General features: G+C 37.4%; 1 protein-coding gene across 1 annotated transcript; it reads left to right on the top strand.

Annotated features, from left to right (window-relative positions):
• The first annotated feature begins 207 nt into the window (after positions 1 to 207).
• Positions 208 to 18003, top strand: LOC105051386 (lipoxygenase 6, chloroplastic). Its single transcript, XM_010931807.4, is given in 13 exon segments — positions 208 to 364; positions 689 to 1129; positions 2352 to 2632; positions 3074 to 3173; positions 3176 to 3310; positions 4249 to 4290; positions 4293 to 4577; positions 4742 to 4827; positions 4916 to 5023; positions 5112 to 5413; positions 7503 to 7540; positions 7543 to 7768; positions 17084 to 18003. Coding segments are annotated over 12 exon segments (2739 nt in total). The 5' UTR covers positions 208 to 364; positions 689 to 753; the 3' UTR covers positions 17844 to 18003.
• The last annotated feature ends 1691 nt before the right edge of the window (positions 18004 to 19694 follow it).

Raw genomic sequence — 19694 nt, forward strand, 5'->3', positions numbered from 1 at the left:
TTTCAAAATCCTTCCCATCTCTCAATAAAATCCACCACCAATAATGCTAATATGGTTCCTCTCAGAAAAATAACACTACCATGTTTCTGCGGATCACACCGTAGAAAATAAGTCAAATAACTCGAACAGGAATTTTGACCAATAAAATGATCCCTTGCCAACAACCACCAACTCTTCTTAATTTTCTTTATAGCTGCTGAAAAATCCTTGGGACAGAAAAAGAAAACAAATCTCTGTCCCCTATGAAATGGTAATAAATCTCCTTTTCAAATATATGAAGCCATGAGAATCCCACACTGCTGTCTATACTCCTAAGAGAGCAAGTAAATGCAAGTAGGAAATTAGAGTGATCACCAGTTCCTTGGTATGTACTTTGCCTTCCTTGTTTTATCTCTCTTCTTCTGTGATCCGAATCTCTTTATTAGCTTCACTGGATCTCCTCAAAGCTCTCTCCTTTCTCCGGTTGCCAATCCCCAACTCTTTTAATGTTTTGAAAAATCATTGGAAAATGAACTAGACCTCTTTCTCGAATTTCCAATGTAAAATACTCTTTTCTTTTCACTTTCAAATATAAATCCAAGAGAACCCCACTCTGTATTCTATACTCTGCAGTTAAGCAGGAACTTAGAGTGATCCCGTCTTCCTTTGCGTCTGCTCTCTAACTTCCTCTTCTTCTTCTTCTTCACAGAACTCCTTTAGATCTCCTCAAAGCTCACTCCTTTCTCCAGTTTCCACTGACTTTGGGCTACCGAGATGATGTTGGCGAAGTCAACTCCTGTAAACCCATCAAAGACATCATCTTTGGCCACCTCCATCCACCCTCAGCTCTGCAATGGCGGAACCCGGCGGGCCCACCAGGTGGAGCTCCGCCGCCGGCGACCCACGGTCCAGGCCGTGCTCAGCCGGGACGGCAAGAGTGTCAGCCCGCTACCCTCGCAGTCTGTGGCCCCCGGCGGACCCCAGAGGCCTCCGTCGCCGGCCGAAGCGATTGACGTGAGGGTGGTGCTCACCGTGAGGAACAAGCTGAAAGAGAAGCTGGTGGACAAGATCGAGAACCGATGGGAGTACTTCATCAATGGGATCGGGCAGGGGATCGTGGTCCAGCTCGTTAGCGAGGAGATCGATCCCGGTAAGCTGTTTATTTAGTTTAAATTCTGTGGGTTTTTGGAATAATGGAGACTGCTCTGTTTCAGTTTTCTAATTTCTATGGTTAAAATTCTTATCTTGTGCTAGTTTTTCTCCCTGCCTTTTTGTCTGATTGTAGTTAAAGGACTTGTCTTTATTAGTTCGTATACTTGATGCTCACCTTCCAATGCCGACTTACACAGATTTGTTTGTGATTTTTTGGTTATTTATACTGTTATTATTAGCTATGGGTTTGGATGCAAAAGGGAAGTGTCTTTACCTCAGAAATTTGTACAAGGAAATGAGATTTATGGTAGAAATCTTTCTTACTTTCATGTTTGAATTGTTAGATTATTTCTTTTCGTATTTTCTTTTTTAGTAATAAAATTTTGCACATATTAATTGGTCTCTGTTTTTTATCCTTTGTTTGGAAAAATTGCAGTCTTGTTGTGCTAAGTTAATAGTTGATGACTATGAAGGAATTTTTGTGTGTGTTTTGCTTTCATAATCATTGTGTTTGTTTTTGGATCAGAGGATCGGAAATGTATTTATTTGCAGATAAATAGATTGGCAAATGAGATTTTAGGTAGCGCTAGTATTAATTTAGCTTGCATGTTAAAGCTATGGCATGCTTATGAAGAAATTGCTGAAGTGCATTAACTCCAATACAAGTTCTTGAAATGTAAATAATGACCATAAGCTTCAGATGGAGTGGCAACTATTATTAGTTTAAAAATGTCATTTTGGGTTTTGTTGCTGTCCTAGTATGTTTTTCTACATCTGCTAGTTTTGCCTTCTTATAGAAATGTGAAAAAACACAAACATTCAGCTGAGGTACGACCTCAGACATCAAAGGGCCTAAAAGTCAGGATTATGGACCTTATAAAACCTGCATGTGTGTCATGATGAAGGTCATGAGGAAAGCTCTTCTCACAGAGATGAATGGGAAAGCAATGTTTTTAGTGCTCAATCCTGATTTATTTCGGTTCTTGTTTGTTATGATCATATAACAAAACTTAAACATCATAGAATAGTGTTTCATTGTAATTGTCATGCAAACCAAGTTGCTTGTTTTCAGTTATAAAATGTCTAATCCTGTGACTTGATTTGGCTTGCATTTTAGATATATGAATTTCATTGCCACAATTCAATAAGATTAAGATACATTCTTGATTCTACAAAATAAACTTTTGAATTACAATTTTTTACATTTGTCATGTCTACAGCCACTAAATCAGGGAAGAGAAGTGCAGAGGCTGCTGTTAGGGGTTGGTTGCCAAAACCATCAAATCACCCGTCTATTTTTGAGTATGCTGCCAACCTCACTGTTCAGCCTGGTTTTGGCCGTCCTGGGGCCATTATCATCACAAATCGACAAAACAAGGAGTTCTACCTTATGGAGATTGTGGTTCATAGTGGTGCTGATGGCACTATTTTATTCCCCGCAAATTCATGGATCCATTCTTGCAACGTTAACCCACAAAGCAGAGTTATATTCAGCAATCGGGTGAGGAATAATTTTTTCTATTAACTCTTCTAAACTTTTGAGTTACCGAAACTAAAGTGTGGTGGGATAATATCAATTCAAACCAAAAGAGACTAGCTTACAAGAAATATCCTCCTAATGCTGTATGAAGATGCGCGTGCATGCAGACACACACACAGAAGAAGAAGAAGAAACTACCATCCAAAAAGTCTGGCTGCATTGCACACAAAATTCTCATAACTAAAACCACATGCCCAGAAGTAATTTGACCTAATGAGTCTTTGTTTTCCATTTTGCATCTTGAATTGGCCTCCAGTGTTATCCATCAACTACTTCAACTGTTGAAGAGTGTATCATCCAGAGTTCAATTCCTATGAGTTTGTGATACCCATGATGAAGAAAGTCATCATTGCATTTGATCACTTATTGTTTGATTTGATGCCTTTTTATGGCAATGAACAGGCATACTTACCCTTGCAAACTCCAGCTGGTCTCAAAGACCTTCGCCAGGATGTCTTGGTAAGCCGTTGTGGTAATGGGAAAGGCGAGCGGAAGAAATTTGATTGATATATGATTATGCCCCTTATAATGACCTGGGTAATCCTGATAAGGATGTGGATCTAGCTAGACCAGTGCTGGGTGGTGAGGAGAGGCCATATCCAAGACGATGTCGTACTGGCAGACCACCGATGAAATCAGGTATATTCCACATAGATTAAAACATGAGATACTGCCTTGAGGGGAAACCATCATAATAAGTTGGCTGTAGTGAATCATATATCATGGCTAAAAATGTCAGACCATAACAAATAGATCCCACTTTTTTGAAAAACAAATTGAATCATGTTTAACAGTTATTTCTTTTGTGCATATCAATACTTGTTGCATCTATTAACAGTCCATTGCTACTCTGTTCATAATGATCATTATAAAAAATTTAAATGAAAAAAATTAATTTCAACAGCCTATGTATAGCTCCATCTCATCTTTTAGCATTTGGCAAGCTATTAATCATTAGATTTTTCATAACAATTCTCACATTTAGTATATTGATATGATTTACCAGCATTTCAGTCAATCAGAAATCTTTACCTTCTTTCTATTAATCCTAAATTTGCATTTATCTGCTAAAATCCATGTTGGATACATATCCAAATTGTATACACATCATACACACCAACAAAACAGCTTCTAGATACTGGTAGTGGGACAATGAGTTTGGCCAATTTTTTTTGCCATAGGAAAGGTGCTTCCCCGGATTCTATTGAGAGCATTGACAAGCCCTATTGGAAGACCTTAAGAAATAATATTTTAAAATATTTTCTTTAAACAAAATATAATTTTTTTACATATCCCTGCATATCATCCCCCCCACCCCCCACTTGTTGGTTTAGATACTTGGACATGTGTCTGGATCTGATTCTTGCTCCTGCATCCAAGCCTCGCTTGACTCCGTATAATCTGAATGAAGTTCTTAATGTCTGTATGACTACATCAGACCTCCATATTGCAATAATCCATTCCTTTTGATTTCAGAGTGCAAGTAATTTGCATTCTCATGAAAGAGAACTGACATGTTCACTGCTGATTTAAATTCCAAACAATGATGCATTTGTTATTTATTACTTTGTTAACAGATCCTGGTGCAGAGAGTAGGGTGGAGAAGCCCCATCCTGTATATTTCCCAGGGATGAAACCTTCGAGGAAGTCAAGCAAAGCACATTTTCCTCTGGAGCTCTTAAAGCATTGTTTCACAATCTCATACCAGCTTTGAGGGCTGCACTCTCAAGTTCAGACACCCACTTTGGGTGCTTTTCTGACATTGACAGGCTATACAAAGATGGGGTGCTATTGAAGCATGAGGTACATGAAATTACTGAGGGGCTGATGCTTCCTTCGATGCTGAAAGGTTTAGTGAACATGGGTGAAAGGCTGATGAAATACGACCTCCCATCAATTATATCAAGTAAAAATCAAGGCTCATTCCATTTACATGCATTCAACTGATGATATTTTTGTTATAGCTTATATTTTATTTTCAAAAGATAGATATGAACTTTGGTACATGTTATTATTATCAGATATCAGCTGTCTCTGTAATATCTATCATCAATGATCTGTTATCTTCAGGAGACAGGTTTTCTTGGCTGCGTGACAATGAGTTTGCCCGCCAGACACTTGCTGGTGTCAATCCTGTAGATATCCAAAGATTGAGAGTACATCCAACCTCTTGGTCTTTTAATTTACAGTAGATTTCTCTTTTTCGCTCTTCCAAAAACATTCATATGGGATGAGTTCTTGCAGGAGTTTCCAATTCTCAGCAAGTTGGATCCTGCAGTTTATGGCTCTCCAGAATCCGCAATAACTAAGGAATGCTTAGAGCATGAATTAAATGGAATGAGCCTTGAAGAGGTATTAGTTGTTCCTGCTGAGAAACATAATCCTTCATATGTTTTTATTTGTTTTTATCTTGGTATAATAATTTTATGATGTTGTGCAGGCAATTGAAAATCATAGACTGTTTATGCTTGACTATCATGACCTCCTTTTACCTTACGTAAAAAAGATCAACTCCTTGAAAGGAAGGAAAACTTATGCTTCAAGGACAATTTTCTTTCACACCCGTAATGGCATCCTTAGACCAATTGCCATTGAACTTAGTTTGCCACCTACCCCTTCTAGTCCTTCATGGAAAAGGGTCTACACTCATGGACACGATGCAACAACAAGCTGGATTTGGAAACTGGCCAAAGCTCATGTTTGTGCAAATGATGCCGGTGTTCATCAATTAGTTAATCATTGGTGAGTTTACTTTTGATACAAAACACTGGCAATTACATGTTGGTTTTTTTCTCATTTGATTTATATTATCAGATTTAGTATCATGTGAATATTTTCAGATTTAATATGACGTGAATATTTGACTTATTTACATAACATCATATATTTATGTCATTTATGTTTTTTGCATATGTGAGAGCCTGTGCTGGCAAGCCTAGTCCCACATCATTGTGCATTAGTGAGATCTTGGGTACTCATATAGTGCCAAAATTTCTAAATAACACCATCTTATTAACATTTTTAGGTAAGATCCTAGGCCTAACAATGGTATTTATAACAACTCAGGGCTTCCCCCATGAAAGTTAGTTGAAAGATATTATTTTGGTTCTTTGCTCTATATAAGTGCCTAAGATCTTCCCAGCACAAAACAAGTATGGGACTAAATACACGCCCACATGGATTCTCACATTCCCTCGTTTAAGCCTTGGCATCCTCGTCAAGCTAAGGATCTAAGTCCATGCAAATCTATTCATAAATATCAGGATCGGCCTGTGGTTAGCCCCAATGAACCTATGCTGTAGTCTTCTCTAATCGACATAACCTAAATACCAGGCTCGGCTTGTGGTCAGCCCCAATGAACATGTGCGATAGTCTTCTCTAATTCACATGGGTTATAGGGTGGGTTAGCTTGATACCATTTGTAATAACTCAGGATCTCACTCAAAAGACTAGCCGGAAGATATTATGTAGGTTCTTTGGCCCTATATAAGTATTTAAGATCTTCCTAACGAATAATTAATGTGAGACCAAATGCACGCCTCCATTGGTCCTCACAATATTAGAGCGGAACTGGCCTATAGTTTATGCGGACTAGGGGACACTACACCATGGGCCCTTTTAGGGGAGACCATAGGTTGATTTTGGTGTTTGTGATTGGATTTGGACCCTTAGACTGGCAAGACACCAAGGCTTAAAATGGGGGACAGAGAAATTCTTTGTGCACCACGGATGGTACAGAAAATCCGACGTGGAGTGCACCATCTTATCTAATTGGTCTACGTAGTCACCGCTTTTCAACGTGTATTTAATGCTTGTAGGTCGGCTTTTTCATTTAAAAATTTTGTATGACGAAAATACTCCTGTCTTTTGAAAAAAATTATGACATCCTATGGCGTATTATAGCCCAAGATGTCATAATATGGCCTAGGATATCATAATATGGAAGGAGTATTTTTGTCTAACCACTTTTCAATGCGCATTTAATGTCTGCATTTCGGCTTTTTCGTTTGAAAATTTTGAATGACGAAAATGCCCATGTTCTTTGGAAAAAAATTATGACATCCTGTATTATATTATGACATCCTGTGGATAAAAATTATGACTTTTTGGATGCAAGAAGTTATAATATGGATATAGAATGCCATAATTTTACCAAGGAACAAGGGTATTTTTGTCATACTAAATTTTAAAATAAAAAGCCGATCTGCAGGCATTAAATGTACGTTGGAAAGCGGTGACTATGTGGACCAACCGAAGAAGGCGGTGCACTCCACATCGGATTTTCTACACCGCCCGCGGTGCACAAAGAATTTGCCATAGGGGATAATGTAAAAGCTCGTGCTGGCATGTATTTGGTCCCATATCAATTGTGTGCTAGAAAGATCTTAGGTATTTATACTGCATCCAAGCAATCAAATAACACCTCTTGTCTAGCCTTGTTGGATGAGGTTTTCGGTCATTATAGTATATATATCCACTGATAGTTATGAGCATTACTGAACTGAGATAAAGATAGCATAGACATGTAAGTACTACAATTGCATTATATTTCAGCATGTCTATTTCTCTTTTTGTTTTGTATCTTAGTTGTTTCTGAATTTAGTGAGCCAGTATTCTAATTATCTGTTGTAACCACTGCTTGATAGAACAAAAGATTATTCTTTTAGTCGCCACTGCTACATCATCATATATGATGACCAAATTGCACGATCTCTAAATCGTGTTGTTCTTTCTTATTCTCATGTTACTTATTTATGTCATTGTTTTCTTCCTGGAATTTACTTTAATTTTTCTATCTCCAATAAAATGGAATATGTTTTAAATTTTTTAGGTTAAGAACTCATGCTTGCATGGAACCATACATCATTGCTATCATAGACAGCTTAGTCCAATGCACCCAATTTTCAAGCTGCTGCATCCACATATGCGATACACAATGGAAATAAATGCACTGGCACGCCAAAGCTTGATTAATGGAGGCGGCATTATTGAGAGTTGTTTTAGCCCTGGAAAGTACTCAATGGAGCTGAGTTCAGTTGCATACAAAAATCTGTGGCAATTTGATTTGGAAGCTCTGCCAGCTGACCTCATCCGGAGGTAAGAGTTCTCTGTGTCTCCTAGGGTCTTGATGGTGATGTTTTAATCACCATTTTCTTCAGTAAGTTTTTACATGAAAGTTCTATTCGTGCTTTCACCTATCGTCAAGTCAATTTTCAAGTATCACATGATCTTTCTCAGTTTCTGAGATGTCATATTTTGTGCTGTACTTTCTGAATAGTGATAGTATATCAAAGCAAGTACAATAGTAGTAGCGATCTTTTTCTCTTATCCAGTGCATAATTAAAAAAAAAAAGATTTAATTTGGGAGTAGGGAAGATGCTCATCTTTAAATGTTAAGTGGTTTGTTGTTGTTTCAGTTTTCTAGGAAACCAGTGAAGTTGGGAAAGAGGATTCCATGCTATTAGAAACATGAAGATTTAATTGTCATTGATTAGTGAGGTTGCAGTAACATAGAAAAGACTAGAAATGTAGGTTCTTGGGATTAGGATTGAAGGCAAGCTATAGAAGAGTCCATTTCTAATTAAGATTTTGGGCTTAACAAACATTGGTATCGGGGTTGGATGGTAAATTAGGATTAGAACTTTAGAAGAGTTTATCTCTTATTGATACATTGGCCTTAATTAACAGTAAGGATATTATATCAAAAAAATAAGAATTAACAGTAAATAAATCCAATAGATTGAAGAGTAATAGAGGACCAACGCAAGTGAGGCAGGTGAGCCAAAAATCTAATAAATGTTAATTAATATAGCAGTATTTTTATCTTTTATGAGGGCCATGGGCACTTCTATCTTTGTCCTTACATTTGGCTAAATAGTTAATATATATTATTAAAAAGTTATTTAATTCAGACAATCTTAGCTTTTTATATGTTCGGAATTAAATCTCTAATTTTTTAAGTATATAATGAGTCTTTTTATCTAATTAATTGAAAAAGGGGCAAAAGAGCTTACCCTCTAGGGTTTCATTGACAATATATATAGCGTACAGGATGTTCATATATGGCAATATAGGCCAGCAATAATGCAGCAATTATATGGCAATATAGGCCAGCAATAATCAGCAAATAATATCATAAAAACCTCCACTATATATGGAAAGAAATATGCAATACAAAATATATCCTAACATCCCCTGCAAGCTGAGCATCCTTGGCATGGAGGCGAAGATTGGTGCGCAAAATTAAAAATCGAGAAGTGGACAAAAGTTTGGTGAAGATGTCAACAAGTTGTTTGTCAGAAGAGATATGGACCACATCTAAATCATCCGATTGAACTTTCTCCCATAAGAAGTGATGATCAAATTCAATATGCTTCGTACGGACATGTAAAACAAGATTTGCAGCAAGGTATGTTGTGCTAAGATTGTCATAATAGATGCAAATAGAGTGCCATAAGGAGATGCCAAGATTACGAAGTAGACAACAGATTCAAACTATCTCGACCAGTGTATAGGCCAAAATCGATACTCCGCTTCAAAACTAGAGTGAGAAATGATAGGATGCTTCTTAACTAATCACGAGATAAGATTAGGTCTAAGAAATATGCAATATCCCGAAGTGGACCTCCATGTATCTGGACAACCAGTCCAATCAATATTTGAAAAAGCAACGAGTGATGGATTCAGATAGTGGGGATTTTTGCTGTAGGATAGTGTCCTAAGAATGTATCAGAGAAGACATTTAACAGCTTACATATGTATCTCGTGAGGTGCATGGAGATACTGAGTAACCGTATTAATAGCATATGAGATGTCCGATCTTGTGAAAGTAAGATATTGCAAAGTACCAACTATTTGACGATAGGTAAAGGGATATGCAAGAAGATGCCTTTCATGAGCTGAGAGACGAGCACTTGAAGAGAGAGGAGTAGCAACAGCTTATGAGAAAATCATGACGCTCAAGCAGTTGACGTGCGTATTTTTGTTGAGTCAAATAAAGATCAAATTGTGACTTAGTGACTTTAATGCCCAAAAAATAATGTAGAGGTCTCAAGTCGTTCATTGCAAACTCTTGTTGTAAAATGTCTGTAAGAGACTCTAAAAGAGAGGAGTTTCTAGTAATAATGATATCATCAACATACAGGAGAAGAACGAGTGCCAGAAGAGGAGCGATAAATAAATATGAAGGGATCTGCTACTTCTAATAAAATCAATCTCAGAAAGAAAGAAAGTAAAGTGCTGAAACCAAGCCCAAAGTGACTGCTTGAGTCCATAGATGGCTTTCCATAGGTGGCAGACATAATGAGAAAAAGAAGGGTTCATAAAGTCAGGTGGTTGTTTCATATAGACTTCTTCAGAGAGAACACCATAAAAAAGGCATTCTTCACATCAAGTTGCCGAAGCGGCCATCCAAAGAAGAAAACAACAGAAATAACAGTGTGAATAATAGTCGACTTAACAACTGACAAAAATTTTCTACAAAATCAATACTCTGTTGCTGTTTGTAGCCTTGAGCGACAAGCCGAGCCTTGAGACACTCAAGAGAACCATTTGCCTTCTGCTTAATCTTGTATACCCATTTGCAGCAAATGAGATTGATGGTTGGAGGAGGAACAAGATCTCAAGTAGAGTTAGCCAATAAGGCATCAAATTCCTCGGTCATAGCTACACACCAATCTGCATCCTGAAAAGTCTCAGCAAAAGAGTTAGGCTCGATGGGAAGAGAAGAACTCTTAGAAGCGAGGAAGAAGTAGACTCAGTCATATCCTTTGTCATTGAATGGATAGCATAGAATGTGTACAGAAAGATGGAGGAGAACATAGGTGAAGTAGATAAAGAAGATGGTGAAACTGGTAGGTCTGCAATAGGTGGAGTGGAAAGGGAAGGTTCAGAAGGTGTAGTAGCAGGGTCATTGTAGTGGTGGGTGCAACAGCCCTGGAGGTTGTTCGTCTGGTATAGACTCGGAGCTTTTTCTGACCAGCTGCAGTGGTATGGTTCTCATCTCTAATCTGTATGGCATTATGATTCAAGTTGATAGTAAATTGAGTTAATGACTCAAAGGTTGGTGAAACAGACAATGGATCGGTTGGTATAAGAAGTGCTAAGACCATCAATAGTAGAAATATGGGTGAAATTGAAACGAGAGAGTGCATCAATAGTAGGACTCTCATCCAATAAAGGAGGATTAGAAAAAAAAATTGAAATATATGAAAATCTGAAACAATAGAACCAATTGTAAAAAATGTAGAAAAATTGAAAAGACAGGGATATGAAAAAAGTATTTCAACAAAGGTAACATGCTTAGAAATGAAAATCTTTTCAGTGTTTGGATATAGGCAATGAAATCCTTTATGTTCATCTGAGAATCCCAAGAATACACAAGGGAGTGATCGGGGGAGAGCTTATGTTTGGCAATATCCTTTAAATCAGGATAACACAAGCATCCAAAAATTTTTATAAGTTGCAAGTCAGAAGGGACACAACCATGCAAAGCATCATATGATAATTTTTCGTTCAAAACAACAGGAGTACGATTTACAAGAAAAACGATTTACAAGTAAAGGACCTCTACTCAAAAATGAGGCATGCAAGCTTGAAAAAGAAGACTTTGAATAATATTGGATAAATGTCTATGTTTTCTCTCGACAACATCATTTTATTATGGTGTGTGAGGATACGAGAATCTTTAAAAAATTCCAGTCTGTGAACATAGAGCAAAGAATTTTTCATTTACATACTCCTTACTATTATCAGATTGAAGAATTGTAATGTTGCGATGATAAATATTTTCATGCATTGCTTGAAACTCCAAAAATTTTTCAAAAACCTCACGTTTAAATTTTAAAAGATAAATTCAAAAATAATGGGAGTAATCATCCACAAATATGCTATAATATTTATATCCAGAAATAGAGGGAACAAGTGCCTGCCATACACCTGAATGCACAAGTTGAAAAGGAAAAGCAGATTTTGATTCAGAATCATGAAAAGAAAGTTAGTCATATTTTTCCATATTGCATGCATTACAAACAGATAACTTGAGTTGAGAATGACCATTAGAAACAATTTTTTTTCTTTAATGACTTTAGAAAGAACAGCAAGATTGGGATGACTAACCGTCTATGCCAAATATTTTCACTAAATCCAGATGCAACAAAGATTGATCGTTGCTTATTCCCTACACTTGCAACTCTAGAAGAAATTGGATAGAGTGAAGTTTCCGAACTATGGCATCTAAGAAGCTCCTTTCTCGTTTCCAGATCTTTTACAAAAAAATCAAAAGAGTCAAATTCAAAATGAGAATTATTATCATGGCAAAATTGAAGAATAGAAAGTAAATTTCTTTTAATAGAAGGAATAACGAGAATAGTTTTGAGAGCGAAGAAGTTGAAGGAGTACTCAACCGTGTTTCACCAAATCGAAGGAAATTTCTACTACCAACTAGAATTTTTTCATGCCCATATTAAGGTTTAGAGAAAGAGAGAATACCAGGATTAGTAATCATATGATTAGATGCTTCAGTATTTGGATATCAAACTTTCTTACCAGGCTTTGAAGGCTCATAGCAGTGAAGGTCTAAGGAATATCATCTACTGTGAAAGTAAGGTTGAGGCATTGCTTGCATTGAAGAGCAGAATGATTAACTTTTCTACATATCTGGCATTGTGTACCAGATCGTGGAACATGGGGTTGTTGGCTAGATTGATTAGGGTGCGGAAAAGGCTGAGGATGTGTGTATGCTCTATTGTATCCATGATCAGGATTTGAATTGTGTCTGTCATGTTGTCATCGGTCTCTGTGAAAACTATCCCTACATCCACCACGATGACCTCGACTGCCATTTGCATAAAAAGCTTCTCCTTTAGTGGTGGAAGGAGTAGGTAGTGTCGTTAATCCGGCACAGTGCTGAAATTCTATTTCTTCTTACACTAGAAGTGGTCGAAGTTGCTCAAAAGTAGGTTTCATTTATGTATGTTTAATACACTTACAAATGCTCTATATTCCTCTGGTAGTTCCAAAAGAACAGTCATGACCAAATTGTGATCCGACTTGACTTCACCATCATTTGGAGGGCATCTCCTATGGATTTAACTTTTTGCATATATTCATTCATACTTATTGATCCTTTCTTGATACTTCATAACTCAGATTTCAGAGAAAGGCCATAGAAGCAGTCTTGTTAAGAAAGTATGCCTCAATATTTTTTCATACATCATGGGTTATTTTGGATGAACTGAATATGACCATCTGTAGTATGCTAAGAGACAGAGTAGCATTAATCCAGGAAAGTATAGTAGTATCTATCTTCTTCCACACTAAATACTCTGGATTCACAATTGTCTTCTTATCGGTTGTTTCAATAATTTGAAGAGGGATAATACTGGTCCCATCCACATGCGAAGTAACATCAAAACTCTTTAAGACATTTAGAAAAATTTGTTTCCACACCAAATATGTAGAATTAGTGAGTTCTAATTGTACGAGAGTTTTGATATTAACAACCAGTAGTATTGCAGTAAAAGGAGACATGTTTGCCACTAAAAGAAAGCACCACTGGAAGGAAAAGAGATAAGATCAGAAGTTACCAATAAAGATCACTTCCCAAGAGAAGCCGAGCAGCACCAGGGAAGGCAAGCGGAACCAGGGAAGACCAGAAAAAAATGAGTAGCAGTAGAAAAAACTAGTGGCTCAAGGAGAGATTGAGCGGCACCAGAGAAGGCCAAGCAAAATCAGGGAAGATCAAGAAAAATCGAATGGCAGCAAGAGAAGCTAAGCAGCACCAGGGAAGACTAGAAAAAAAAACCAAACGGCACCAGGGAAGACAACAAAGATCACTTCCCAAGAGAAGTCAAGCAGCACCAGGGAAGGCCAGCGGCATCAGGGAAGATCAGAAAAAAAGAACAGTAGCAGGAAAAATCTAGCGGCTCGAGGAGAGACCGAGCAACACCAGGAAAGGCCAAGTGGAACCAGGGAAGATCAGGAAAAATTGAGCCGCATCAGGGAAGACTGAATAGCAACAAAGAGGGGAGGTCACCTAGGAGGAAGGTGAGGTTTTGGTGGTTGGTGGCTATGGATCAATATCCCTAGTTAGGGTTCCTGCTCTGATACCATGAAAGTTATCCTCTAGGGTTTCATTGATCAATATATATATAGTACAAGATGTTCATATATGACAACATAGGCCAGCAATAATACAGCAAATATATGGCAATATAGGTCAGCAATAATGCAGTAATAATATAGCAAATAATACCATAAAAACCTTCACTATATATGGAAAGAAATATGAAATACGAAATATATCCTAACATTAATCACTACATTTTCACCACATGTTTTATTCCTTTCTCCACCAGAAGTGCCCATTAATTTGTCTTTTTTCTCGTAATAGTCTTGTTAGTTCTCCTATGCTCATGCTTCTATGACCTTGGATAGGATAAATATCGACCCTCAAATTTTCCTCATTTAGGTATAGTTCTTCTAGTCAAATGGTTAGTAATTTGTTTCACTGCCACCCTGGGATAGTTGAGGTCTGATGATGCAGGCCAAGAACCATGAAGAACTGGGCATCTTGTTGTGCAAGGTTAAGGTACACATGCAGAAGAAAAAGGGTGTCCTAATTTGTTTTGTGGAAGCTTTGGGTCAAGGATGCTTATGGATAAAAGACAACCTATGGTGTATATTGTCAGAATAAATTCAGCAGAACTTGAACAAGGACTCTCCTACCCTAGAAAGGATCGAAGAGTTTTCTGACAATGTACAAAATCAAAATTAATTTTACTTTTTTAATAATTTTGGATGCAAGAAAAATAAACTAGACAACTAGAAGGCTCTGAATATAAACTTGAATTCGAAAGGATCAAAACAAAGAACTAGAAGATAAACTAAGCTACAATAACTGATTGAATTCTTATCAACTGAATCTCTCAGTCTCACTTGAGAGTTGAGTCATATGGTCTTCACTTAGGCTTCCCACTTCACTGATATTGCGCTAGCTTTACATAGAACTTACAGAGCCGCACCAGAAGAATGGCCTTCATGGAGCACCATGAGGTGTGGAAGAGTCACTCAGTGAGAACACCCACAAGACAATTTCAAAAACTTTAATTTTTCGCATTATGATCAAAAGAGAAGATTATGTGCAGTATTTATGGTGGTGTTTTCCTGTGGCCTGTAGGATTTCTCAATTGCTTTAGGATATGATTAATCTAGAGAAAATAAAATGTTAATATAGTTCTCTAAATCCAATAGGACTTCTAGCTTCTCTAACAAGTGTCTCTAGGAGAAAGAATTAGGAAAACTTGACTAAAAATATATTAAAAATCAAAATCAACCATTTTTTAAACTACGACGGCATGGTATTTTGTAATAACTACAACTTCGGTAGCAATGACAGGTCTTCATAAATCAGCTATAGCTTCATTGCCCAATCTTCGACTAACATGACTTACATTGCTTTAGAAGGCTTATTCAATGATAGGCACAATGGAAGTAAATCCCAAAATTCTGCTTGTATTGTTTTAGTGAAGTTTTAAATTTGTTGATACCTATAATGCATCCTAACACTGTAAAAGTTTTTGTTTTTCAAGCATCTTTGAGTCAAGTAGCACACATGTCTATGCTTAGCCTTTAGTTTTAGGCTCCCAAGGTGTCACCCATGGTGCTTCGTATTGATCTTCTGCCTTTAGCATGAATCTCGAGACCTTGACTTTGAGTCTTATTCCAACATGTTTTCTGGTGCATCAATTGCTTCTTTTGATCCTTAGCAGTTTTTGCTCCATGACGGTGGCCCTTTAAGACCTTCGATCATAGAACTTGACATAAATAAGACCCACATCCTATAGGCAAATTAGGAGGTTTCCACCTTGTGCATCATTTGACCTCTTATTTATGATAAATAGTATTCTTTCGTAATAATTCAACCTATTTAAGTGATACTAGGGATAGCAATGGGTAATTGTGTTGGGGTCTAATTGAAAAGCTCTCATCTCATTGTCAACTCCTTTGTAATCAGGTTTAGTGAAGTAACCCATACTGAACCCACTTATTTTATATGGACCCATACCAAAACCTGTCAACCCATTTATAGGTTCACTCGTTTATTATGTGCCTTGAAGATGAAAACAAACTAGGGCCATGAAAGAAGGACCAAGGATCAGATATCCAAATCAGCTAGCAGATAGGGAAAGGGTCAACGATGTATATAAGACTTGACACCATGTGTGGCCAAGATTATGTATGTGGAGAACAATGAATATAAGACTTAACACTTATACACCCTCCCCATGTGTGGCGTAGATTGTGTATGTGGAGAAATAATTGAGTCAAAACAGAACAAACTTAGAATATGTGTAGATTATTCATTCTCTTAGTGAACATGAAATCTTCAATAACCTTTTCCCGTGTCCCATAAGTAGTTGATTTGCAGCTGTTTCCCATTTGTCACTGGGTTTTGGTCTATGTAAACTTCTAAGCTCAAGACTGAAAGACCTTTGTTAGTAGAACAAAGTAGAAGCAAATTGTGACATTGATGGTACCCTGGACCATATGCACTAACAAGCTCTTATCCTAAAGGTTCACATAATAGGAAGGAATAACTCAAAAAAGTAGTTGATTATTTGCAAACTGAACTTTTCTAGGGTAGTGGTAGGTGTCGTCTTTTCATGTCATCTGTGTCTTTTGATGATTGGTGCTTTAAAGTGCATCCCATAGAGAATGTCTCTATTTTTCAGTATGTTGTAGAGATTAAAGAATATAAGTTTCCAAGGTTTTCACTGCTTAAATACTCATTTAACAATTCCCTCTCTGAAGATGCTTCTATATCATGACCATCAAACCCTTTTCTTAATATAATGAATGGTTTTAGGAATCCTGATTTACTAATTGTTCCTGTTAATGGCTACTCTGGTGTTTCTCTGAGCATTGGTGAAATTTTTCGCACCATTTCCATCCATGTTCCTTTTGTATTCTCTTCTAATATTTTTTGAGGTGATATTGCTGTTGAATATTTCATGTTATTGGAGATCTTTCTGTCAGGTCATATATTTGAAGAACCCAACTTTAACCATACTTCAATTATTCATGGCGATCCCTTCGACTGTCAAGAAGTATTCATCAATTACTTGAACAGTACTATTCTTCTTGAGTATTCAGATGTCTCTACTTTAGAAGTATTTTATCTTCTCATCAGATCTCCACAGAGTTCTTTAGATACATAAATCTTTTGCTGCTTATGTTGTAATATGATCATCAAGTATAGTCCTTGTAACGCTAGATCATGTGGCCACCAAAATTAATGGATAATTCACTGAATTGAATATACATAATTTGAATTTCCATTTTACATGCAAACTTGCATGATTTACACAATCTACCCTGAAGATCATGACCTTTGGATGGCATATATTTCAGGGGTATGGCAGTGGAGGATCCTTCGATGCCTTGTGGAGTAAAACTTGTTTTAGAGGACTACCCTTATGCTGCAGATAGTCTTCTTGTATGGTCAGCCATAGAAGAGTGGGTCCGGGATTATGTTACTCATTTCTATGCTGATGCCAATAATGTAGCCTCTGATGTTGAGCTCCAGGCTTGGTGGGATGAGATAAAGAACAAAGGACACCCGGACAAGAGAAATGAACCATGGTGGCCTAGCCTAAACACCAAGGAGGACTTGATCAATATACTGACAACTATGATATGGACTGCATCTGGACAACATGCTGCCATAAACTTCGGCCAGTACCCCTTCGGAGGATATATGCCGAATCGCCCGACATTGATGAAGAAGCTCATTCCCCAGGAAGACGAGCCTGAGTATGAGAACTTCCTACTAAATCCTCAACACACATTCCTGTCTTCTGTACCATCTCAACTTCAAGCTACACAAATAATGGCTGTTCAAGACACCTTATCGACACACTCTCCTGATGAGGAGTACCTTGGCCAGTTGCATGAGTCGCATGCTCATTGGATCGATGACTGGCATATCTTGAACTCGTATGAGAAGTTCTCTGCAAGATTGGAAGAAATAGAGCAGATAATCAATAAGAGAAACAAAAACTTCCATCTCAAGAACAGGAGTGGAGCAGGTGTTCCTCCGTATGAACTTCTTCTTCCCTCCTCAGGCCCAGGAGTCACAGGGCGCGGGATTCCAAATAGCATATCAATATAAGCATGGCTTGGTTTGAATTCTTGAGCAAGTGTATGTTGGAACACCTGGATCATTCATTTAGAGTATTATCTGAGGCTATTAACCTTATATGTAACTGGAGTTTCTCATTTCTGTATGCATTCACTGTGCTCTTTTGTCAATATCAGTGAACTTGAAACAAGTATAGGTGAAGTCTCTTGGTGCTGATACAAGATATCTAGGTTGATTCAGTTCATGCTTTCACTTGTGATCTTAACTATCACATCCTAAACCCGGAACATAACACATCCTAAACCCGGGACATAACGTGATCATACCATCGAGTGGTATAACCGTGATAATATGAAGTCAACAATTATAATCTCGAATAAAATCAAAAATTCAAATTCATCATCTATTGAATAATTAAATAAATATCGATATACAGTGACTAAATCAAAAATAAAATATCAAAATTTATAATTTTAAAATTTAAAAAGTCATTTATAATAAATTTTTAACCAATTTAAGAACTAAAATTCTCATTACAAAATCACCAACCTCACTAGTATGGACTCTTAAGTGTGGATCATCTTTCATTCTAATCTTATTTTTTTGAAAGAAAAAGAAAAAAAAATAGATGTGAGCTATACCAATTAATAAGTAAATTTTATACTATCCTAGATCAAGCATAAGTTTGTACATTCATCAATAAATCATTTAGAGTGTGATCATCCGGTCCAATTGGGCCCAGAATCAGTCCACAGCCCAAAAAAAAAAAAAAAAAAACAGAGGAGAAGACTCTCAAAGGGAGTCTTCTTCCTCCGTTCACCGGCTCCCAATCGGAGTCGGAAAGAGCCCCTCCGGCTCTATTTAAGGAGGAGAACCCTCCTCTCTTCTCTCACTAAAGATCCGAGACCCAGTGGCGGCAATCATCGAAAAACCACCACGGAGACCGTCCTGTGCCATCCTTTTTGCTGTCGGAAAAGCCTCGCCGGCGTCGAAGGTGAGCCTCCTCCCCTTCCTCTCTTCTCCTCCTTTTTCCCCGCGCCTGTGTGCACGATCGTCGGGACCGGATCGAGTCCCGGATTTCTTTGAGAAAGGGATTCGGTCCCTTTTGAATGTTTGGGCGTCGGTGGCCGCCGCCGGCCACCGGCTTGGCCTTCTCTTGCCGTTGGGTCCCCTCCTCCTGCCGACGGCCGCCCCATGCCGGCTGCGCCACTGGTCGAAACTCCAACGAGGGGATTAGAGATCCCCTGTTTCAGCCCAATGGAAGCCCGGGAAGAAGAAAAAAAAAAGGAAGAAGAAGAAAAGAAAAAGAAAAAAAAAAAAAAGAAAAAAAAATCTATATATATAATAAAAAAAAAAAAGAAAAGAAAAGAAAAAAAATATATATAATAATGATAATAATAATAATAATAAAAGAGAGAAAAAGAAAAAGAAAAAGAAAAAAAATAATAATAATAATAAAAATAATACATGTGAGAGAAAGTTTCTCTCATCTCTCTCTCTTAAGTCTTTCTTTCTCAGAATTGAACTTTCTCTCTCTACCTTCTCTCTATATTATCTCTCTCTAATTTTCTCTCTCTAGATCTTTCTCTCTCATTATGGATTTTATCTCTCTAGGTCATTCTCTCTCTCTCTGATTGCATCACAGATCCTAGGATAAACTTAAGATGAAAATATGATGACCTGAGACTGCTCCAAAATTGTACAGTAGATTGGATCCCGATCCGATCCATATTCGAAATTGATAACATCGATCATGGTTAATCCATATTAAGTCATCCTGATATGACTCTGATGATCTCAATCATGATTATCACTTTTGAAGGATATAAAGATTCTCTCTCCACTTTCTCTCTCTACTTTCTTTCTTATGATCGACTTTTC

Source organism: Elaeis guineensis, chromosome 9 (genome assembly GCF_000442705.2).
Source record: "Elaeis guineensis isolate ETL-2024a chromosome 9, EG11, whole genome shotgun sequence".
Classification (NCBI taxonomy): domain Eukaryota; kingdom Viridiplantae; phylum Streptophyta; class Magnoliopsida; order Arecales; family Arecaceae; genus Elaeis; species Elaeis guineensis.